The sequence below is a fragment of the Mastomys coucha genome, chromosome X (assembly GCF_008632895.1).
Source record: "Mastomys coucha isolate ucsf_1 chromosome X, UCSF_Mcou_1, whole genome shotgun sequence".
NCBI lineage: Eukaryota > Metazoa > Chordata > Mammalia > Rodentia > Muridae > Mastomys > Mastomys coucha.
In genome coordinates this window covers 41,198,817-41,207,909 of record NC_045030.1, presented here as the reverse complement: position 1 = coordinate 41,207,909, position 9,093 = coordinate 41,198,817, and the positions used below count along the sequence as shown (strand labels likewise).

The following is a 9,093-nucleotide window of genomic DNA, read 5'->3' as shown; positions in this document are numbered from 1 at the left end:
TACATTTATTTATAGATATTTATTTATTTAGTGAGAGATACACATGTCATGGTGCCTGTGAGGATCAGAGAACAGCCTGCAGAATTTATCCTGTGGGCCCTGTCACAAATCCAGATCCCTAGGCTTGGAAGCAAATGTCTTTACCTGCTGGGCCATTTCAATGGCCCTTTTCTTTTCTTTTTCTTTTTTAGATTAAATTTTAGGTTACCATAGCAACCAATGAGGTTAATTATAAATTACCTATCTACTGTCTCCATAGAAAAGAATAGGCTGGAGCTGTAAGAGAACAGTTTCCTAGCATTTACAAGGTGCTTTTGGTTGTTTGTTTTTGACAGGGTCTCTCTACAGAGCTCTGGCTGTTCTGGAGCTTGCTATGTAGACTAGGCTGGTTTCAAGCTCACAGACATCTATTGCCTCAGCCTCCTGAGTCCTGGATTTAAAAGCATACACTACCATGCTCCAGCCAAGGCCCAGACTTTTATCCCCACCATCACATATAAAAAACAGGCTGTTCAGAGTCAAGATTGGTGGCACATGTTTTTAATTCCAGCACTAAGGAGACAGAGGCCGATGGACCTCTGGGAGTTCGAGCTAGCCTGGTCTACAAAAATAAGTCCAGGATAGCCAGGGCTGTTATGCAGAGAAACCCTGTCTTGAAAACAACAACAAATGACTGTTCTCTTTTTGAAATCCAAAGGCTCCCAACACAATCAAAATCAGTGTTCCAGTTAACCCGCTGCGCCAATACATACTCACCAGTAATAAAGAGTATAGATTGTGTCAGGGCTTGTATTCCTTCCAGGGAGCCAGGAACACTTCATAAAGCTCAGGTTGTGCCAAATGCACTTGAGCTCAGTCACAGCGGACTCGGGATCACCTAGAAGATCCAGGCAAAAGTCCTTGTCATAGAAAACGGTCAACAACCTAAACCCTAATCTCACACTCATGTCGTCCTCACTTCCTCTCAAATTGATGGCCTCTTCTTCTTTGGTTAGTATTATTAAATACACATATGTATATGTAAATATATGAATACAACCAGCTAAGTTTGTTTTTGTTGCTCAGGTGCCTATGATTTCAGGGCTGAATACTTGGTATTGTGTATCTGCACATGGGTTGTGTGTCTTTGAGTACATGTCGGTGCAGAAGTCAGAGGCATCCAATACCTGGAGCTGGAGTTAGATGGCTGTGAGCAACCTGACATGGATACTTGGAGCCTAACAAGGGTCCTCTGGAAGAGGCAAGCCTTTCATAAAGACACAATTTACTTCCCTCTCTTCTCATCAAGGGAAGTTCTATGGGAACATAAGCACAACCTAAGATTTAATAGCTTTGTTGTCTGCTGTGGTTGTAGCTGTTCCTCTTCCCAGACCCCTCTAACATGGTTTTCTAAGTAGTCTAGGATGACCTGGAACTTGTCATGTAGTATAGACTGGCTTTGAACTTGTAATCTTCCTGCCTCATCCTCCTGAATACTGACATTAGTGATGGGTATCACCAAGGTGGCTGTCTTTATCTTTTGTTAACTCGTTTGGCTGGCTGATTTTAAAGGACTGGCTCAGTCTCCTGGCTTCAAACAATTCTTCCCATCTCAGCCTCACAAGTAGATGTGACTACAGGCGTATGCCACCACACCTGGCTTGAAATCCTCCTGATCTGACATCTCTTGTGATAAAGATTTCAATTATTATGTATGTACACTAATTCAATGCCTATGTTTAAAATGTCAGCCTTTCACCCTCCTGCTCCTTGAAAGAATACTCCACTGTGCTATCACAAACTGTTTTATGTCACAATATAACTGCTTTTCAAAGTATTAAACTCCTAAAAAGTACAAATACAGTAGGCCAACCTGGTTTAAATCATGATTTTAACTGCCTCACAGTCCTAAATTTTATACCTTTAAAAGCAATACTTCAGGGGCTGGAGAGATGGCTCAGCAGTTAAGAGCACTGACTGCTCTTCCAGAGGTCCTGAGTTCGGATCCCAGCAACCACATGGTGGCTCACAACCACCCATAATGAGATCTCTGAAGACAGCTACAATGTATTTACATATAATAAATAAATAAATCTTAAAAAAAAAAAGCAGTACTTCATATGTTCTTTTGATTGGTGCAAATCAGAGAGGCTTGAAGAACAAGCCAAGATGTGCTAAGGTTTAGAAGTTGGAGGTGAAGCCTGGCCCTTCATAACAAAGGGCCAAGATAATATGAAAAAACAAAATGTGCTAAGTATTTATTGTAATCCTCTCAATGACCAATTAGTAGCTTGGCAGAGCTGGGATGTAGCCTTTGGTAGCTGGTGTCTGGTAGCCTTGCTTTTAATTAATGTAGCCTCCTTCCTGTGCATAAGAGGCAGAAGGACTGTCAGTGAAGTGGTACTAGGGGACAATGATCCTCACCACCCAAGAGCTTTTCCTTTGACTACTCATGTACTCAGGCTAGGCCAGCACGATTATTCTCCATACCAAACTAATTTCCATTTGTCATGAATCAGACAGTACTACAGGTTCCCTAAAAGCACTGGGCTTGAAGACCTAGAGCAAGTCAATTCATCTTCTATTTATCATGAAACAGATCAGAGTAACAATGCATGCTTTACTTAGTTCAGATAAGTGGGTAAGGCACATTTTCAGGAGGAAGGGAGGGGGAGTGTGTATGTTCATTTTTCAAATTACAAAAGAAAGCATTCTAACTATGTAGATATCATTATTATTCAAACTCTTTGTGAGCAACTTGAAATGGCAACATCCTCAAATCTATCAGCATCTAGCACAGGTCCAAGCACTTATTTGACTCAGTAAAACCTTGAGAATGAAACGAACTCATCACCAGTGAGGGCACTGAGCAACTGGGTATACACTCAAACTACCAAGGGAGAACGTTTGCATTTTTTACCTTTAGGGGGTGAGATGCACTTTTTCACCAAAGGGCTAGGCTTCTCACTTTCATTGGCACTACACTGGGACCCCACTTGCAGACAGATTTTCTCATCTAGGGGTAATTCCTCTATACGATGAGTTTCTGGAGCAATTTTCTGAGAGTACAAAGAAAAGAAAAAAGAAAAAAGAAACTTCTACAGAAAACACACAAAAAAGGACACTTAAATAACAGTCTTAGCAAACCCAAATATTTAAGAAAAGCAATCAGTTCTTAAATGGTCTAGTGAGTGATGTTGAAGGAGTTGTTTCACTCTTCTGCCATGCCTGTAGACATTCAATAGTGTCTTGGTCCTAGTTTTGGTTGTCATAACTTTGAAGCAGAGAAGCAAGACACTACTGACATTTAATGGATAGAGACCAGGAATGATACCTGGCATCCTATAACGAACAGGTTAGCCCACCCATCTCCTGCAAAAAATAACTAGCCTACTAACACATTATTAGCCTGCATCAGGCACTGCTAGTACCACTCACCACTGAAAAACTCTAGTGTAGATAAAGACAAATTCCCACATCTGAAAGTAAAACTATTGTAAGACGTACTTAAAGCTAACATCAACTTTCTACAAGCAAACTGAAAGGAAGTAATTATTAACATTCCAGCAAGATCAAGGTTAAAAATATGTCACAACAGAACTCCAGTCATCATGGAGATCTCTGGAGAAGAGGATCCAAAGGGACGCTTTATTAAGCACTTTTTTGTTTTTGTGGTGTCTGAGTAAGTTTCAAGGGTTGCTAAATATACACTTCCACACTTCATCTAGAACACAGATAAGGAAGCTTTGTGGAACCACAGTGGCCCCAGACATCTCAGATTAGACACCAGAAATCTAAGACTAAATCACAAATCTGCTTGTTATGACTCAGATCAAAGTTATTACGGGCCTCTCTAGGAAATTAACATTTCCAGAGGTAAGAGGAATAATTAAGAATGAAGCTGCTTTTAATCAGAGTTCCAAAGATTGCATTTCCTGTTTTGTAAAAGTTTCTGACTCAAGTTTCCCATACTATTTCCTTTCATAATTTCCTGGTGGCCATGAGAGCGGAGAATGGTCACGTCGATTCATCTACCACCTCAAGCAGCAGGTGCTATTTTGCATGCCTGCTGCTGGCTAGGAATGAGGGAAACCTGAGTCGTCTCTGAAACCATGAAATGAGGATGCTCTCAGGAGGTCACCAACAAACCCAGGATAAGTATACTGGAGCCAAGATATGCATACAGAGACAAAATAATTCTTAGGTACAATTAAGATAATGTGTTGGAAAAGTGGAGTGGGATGACAGAAAAATAGATCTCTTCAAGTAAAATCCCGGCTCAGAGAAAAGAGGTGGTAACTTAACACAGACATGGAGAATCTAGCAAAAAGATGCTTATCGTCATGGGGGCCTCTCCGGCTTGCTGTTCATAGATGAGGACATTTTCACAAGGAATTCTTGATTCTTTGCCAAGAAAGCTACTTATCACTTGGCTTCCCATATAGGCCTCTGCCTACCGGGATGTAAAAGTACAGTGCTGATAGAAGTCTTCCTGGAGCGCCTCATTTTATGATTGTCCCTTTAGAAATGAATGTGTGCAGAGGAAGAGAGGTCTTTAACTGAGCCCATGAAACTCAAGACCAGCTCCCCTAAGAGAGTGAAAATGGTGACAGAAAGGCTTCCAATGTTAAGGCTCACTAATGTCCCTACTTTACCCATTACAGGTTGCTAAACGAGCCTTGCTTACTCACAGATCCTTCCTAATTCTCATCTAGGACATATACTCACTCTCTAAGGAAACCATGAGAAAATGTACTGGCAAACCTCATAAAATTAGGGCTAGGAATATAGCTCGGTGATGCAGTTACTTATCTCAAAAGTGTGATGCCTGGGTTCAAGCCCTAGTATCACAGCTTTTGATGTTTCATTTTAAAGATAACATTTTTTATTTTAAAAAGATTTTTTTTTTAGACATCATAAATTAGGATCATGGTGGTGGGGATCTCACTTCTCCTTTTATATTAGAGACGGCTCCAGTTAGAGGTTTTTATACTGTCATTTTTAAACTAGCAATTGCTTCAAACATAAATTTGAATCTTATCTCCTAGGTATATACATAATATAACAAGTATTTAAAGATAATAATAATTTAAAAAGTCTCTTTCCATGATGGTGTATGCCAGTAGTTCCATTATTGGGGATGTAGAAGCTGAGGAATCAGGAGCTCAAGGCTAGCCTTAGCTACATAATGAGCCAGAAACCAGTCTGAGATACAAGAGAGCCTGTCTCAAAAAAAAAAAACCAACCTCCAACTTTCAAGTATTTAATATTAAATTGGTACAAATAAAATAGGAAGCTTGTGATTACCAAGCTATTAGTGATCACCAAGTCTAACATATCTCTCTGTATAAGACAAGAAACACAATTCCTCCCAACAGATCCTGAGAAGGTTATGTGTAACTTTCAGCTCTCGTGCATCATTCCACTGGTAGCTGCTATAATGGCAGTATTCTTCACCTCTCTGGGAATCTGGCCTTCTTGTAAAATTGACCCTAGCCTAAGGCTGTAGTCCTGGATTTTTCTCCGTCTCCCTGAAGAGGAACGCCCAGTTGGCTCCATCACACACCTTTTCCTGACTCTCCTCTTCCAGCAGGAAAGGGATCCAGTCTTGGCTTATGCCTCTGTGCATGCTTAGCCTGAAGGGCCTCTGATTCATTTGCCCAGTGGGACTTCCCTATCTCTTGGTGATGAAAGAAAACCTAAAATGCATTGCCAGAGCTGCCTCAGCTTGCCAGATTGGTGAACTAATGGACAGGGATAAAGCAATCGTGGAGGGTATCTAGTGATATCAATCTTTTGCTTTTCAAAACTTCTCAACAGATCTCTCGTATCGTGATAAGCCTCTCTGTGAAAACGGCAAACAAACTGCCAACTTGATCTTATTTAGTAACTTGGGAGCACTGGGCTTCTGCCTAGGCTACCCCTGTTCAATGGGCCTAGGGGTTAGTTACAACCCTAAAGATGATACTGAGGTTGCATCCAAAGGACAGGAAAAGAAGCATTGCTCTTGCCACTCATTCACAGCCTCAGGGCAATAAGCTCCCGGAAATCTAGATAATACTGCCTCCTCAAAATCCTGGATCCCCCAAAACACCTCTCTTGCTACACAAAATGCAAGAAGACATAAACTTACCAAAATAATTGAATACATGTATCAAAAAGAGCCCAATAACCTAATCCTGCCAGCAATCACTTAAATCAGCTGACTACTTCTAACAGGCATGGTTTACCTTTTTGCCCTGTTATTTTCCTCGGGCATCAGGAAATGCAAACCCACCCACCACTAACATCTCATCTTTCCACTTTCCCATAGCATTTACTTTTAGACCCCAAAGTTCTTGCACATCTATCTGTACACATGATTGGTGAGATGCTAAATGTAAGAAATGCTCTGAAATTGAGTGTCACATCAATACCAGAACACAGAGCTACAGACAAGAATATAAGAACAAACTCAGCAAGAAGAGAACTGGTTATTTATGGGTGCCAAATACATACAGCTATCTAGTTTATTCTGTATGAACAATGAATTACACTCAATCATCAAATAATTAGCAACTTTTTTCCAATGTTTGATTTTGTTGAGAGATGTTTTTATAGTTCTCCCCAGTTGAAATCTGAGAAAAACCTAAAATAAAATCCCCACTCTGAAGATTACAATTTGACTCATTCTTGGCTTTTATCCACAGTGTTTGGACACTTTACCTGAGCCATGGCATGTATTTGTAGCAAACTTACCTTATCCTGTTGGTCATCAAAGTGACTAAAATATCTGAGACTGCAATTTGGACTGGCTCCCTCTGGAGGACTCCACGTCCAAATTATTGTACAGAGATGTTCGACAGAGACACTCAAATTCCTCACAGGTGGTTGAACTTCTGTTCAAGTCAAACATAAGACAAACATTTGTCAGTGCCAGCCAGAATTTTTGATGGTTTATTTTATCCATTCTCCCACATCCTAGCGGCCAAGACCAACACGCTGAGTTAATGATACTCAACATTTGCTGAGACAAAACACAGTGTTACACTTTCTACATGTTCATGATGAAAATCTCCATAGACCCCTTTTGAAATAGGGACTACTGTTGGCTTCATTTTAAAAACTGCGATGACTATTTGGGTGTGGTGGTTCACATCTGTCATCCTAGTACTTGGGAGCCAGAGGCAATAGGATTGTCCTGAGTTTAAAGCCAGCCAGAGCTGAATAGTAAATTCAAAGCCAACATGAGCTGTCTCAAAAGGGGGGGTTGTGGAGGGGAAACCAGGAAGGGAGATATCATTTGAAATGTAAACTAATAAAATGATTAATAAAGAGAAAGAAAGAAAAGAAACAGAACAAAGAAATAGGGGCAATGGAAGGGGGAAAGGGAAGAGAAGATGGGAAACAGGTTGTCAAGATAACTCACTGGGTAAAGTCACCTGCCCACAAGCCTGGGAACACCTCAGTTCAATCCCCAGGGTCTACAAGGTAGAAGGAGAGAACAGACCCTTGAAAGGTGTTTTCTAACTCCCACACACATGCAGTGGCATGCATGTGCAAGCAAACACATACATTACACTTTTAAAATTATAACAGCAAAAGTAATTGAGGCACAAGGAAGTCAGTTGCTTTACCTCACACAGCATGACCAGTGACAAAGGTAGGATTGCAATAATGTGGCTTATGGTCACCTTCTTTTCTCAGATAGTTTCTCATGGAGCTCAGACTGGCTCCAAACTCACTATCTAAGCTGGCCTTATACTCCTGACCTTCTACCTCCACCTCTCAATTGGTTCAGATAGAGGTATGCGCCACTATGGTACATAGCTTTTCTTTCTGGTTCTGTGAATTGAACTTAGAACCCTGAGCATAGGAGGTGTGTCTCTGTCACTAAGCTACAACTCCATCTCTAAGGTCATAGGCTTAGTTAAACATAAAATTAATATAAAAATAACATATTTTCCTTAGAAACCATGTGAAGTCTACTCCAGAACCTTATTTGGAAAACAAAATTTGCAAATGTTTCTGTGTAGCATTTGCACATAATTCACACACAACCTTCTACATACTTTATTTTTCTTTTTTTCCATACTTTATTTTTTATTGTTTTATTTTTATTAATCATTTTATTTGCTTACATTTCAAATGATATCCCCCTTGCTGGTTACCTCTCCACCAATCCCCTATCCCATTCCCCCTTCCCCCTTCCCTCTGCCTCTATGAGGATACTCCTCCACCCATTTTCCCACTCTCTCCTCACCCCTCTAGCATCCCCCTACTCTTGGCCACCAAGCCTCCCTCTCCTCCCATTGAAGTCAGATAAGGCCATCCTCCGCTACATATGCAGATGGAGCTATGAGTCCCTCCATGTGTACTCTTGGTTGGTGGTTTAGTCCATGGGAGCTCTGGGGGGGGGGGGGTCCAGTTAGTTGATATTGTTCTTCCTGTGCAGTTGTGATACCCTTCAGCTCCTTCATTCCTTCCCTTAGCCCTTCCACTAGGGTCCTTGGACTCAGTCCAATGGTTGGCTGTGAGTATCTGCATCTGTATTGGTCAGGTACTGGTAGAACCTCTCAGGGACCAGCCATATCAGGCTTCTGTCTTCCACATACTTTAACTTTACATAGATCAATGTTATATACATTAATTGTACATAGATCAATGTTATACTGTATTGTTTGGAGGAATAATGGCAACCAAAATTAAATTATAACATGTTCAGTACAGATATACTGAATGATTTTTAGCTATTTCTTTTTCTTTCTTTTGTTTTTAAATCCATAGGCAACTGACCAGCAAACACAGAGCCCATGAATGACGAGCCTATGGATTCTAACTTATTTATTAATTGTTTTGTGATAGACTTTCACTATGTAGCCTTTGGCTGACCTAGAACATGCTATGACTATGTGGACCAGGCTGGTTTTGAATCTACAGGGACCCACCCACCGTTGCTCTGCAGTGCCGAGACTATGGATTCTTAAATATTAGCATTCCCAAGATTCTTCCTCCAGGATATTGGAGTTCCTCACACTCAATACAAAGAGTTTACTCAGCTGTTTTATGACTTTGCAAACCAGGTTTTTAATTGTGCTCTCTTCAGTTGTCCTCAGACTAACATGTTCTAGTCCT

The 9,093-nt window shown here is 40.7% G+C and overlaps 1 protein-coding gene across 1 annotated transcript in view; it reads right to left on the bottom strand.

The window, feature by feature from the left end:
• Il13ra1 (interleukin 13 receptor subunit alpha 1) overlaps nucleotides 1-9,093 on the bottom strand; it is a 57,369-nt gene that overhangs the window by 35,075 nt on the left and 13,201 nt on the right. The window contains exons 2-4 of the mRNA XM_031349150.1: nucleotides 6,718-6,857; nucleotides 2,900-3,038; nucleotides 757-877 (exon numbers count right to left, since the gene is read on the bottom strand). Coding sequence (XP_031205010.1) covers nucleotides 757-877; nucleotides 2,900-3,038; nucleotides 6,718-6,857 — 400 coding nt within the window. The remainder of the gene's footprint in view (nucleotides 1-756; nucleotides 878-2,899; nucleotides 3,039-6,717; nucleotides 6,858-9,093) is intronic.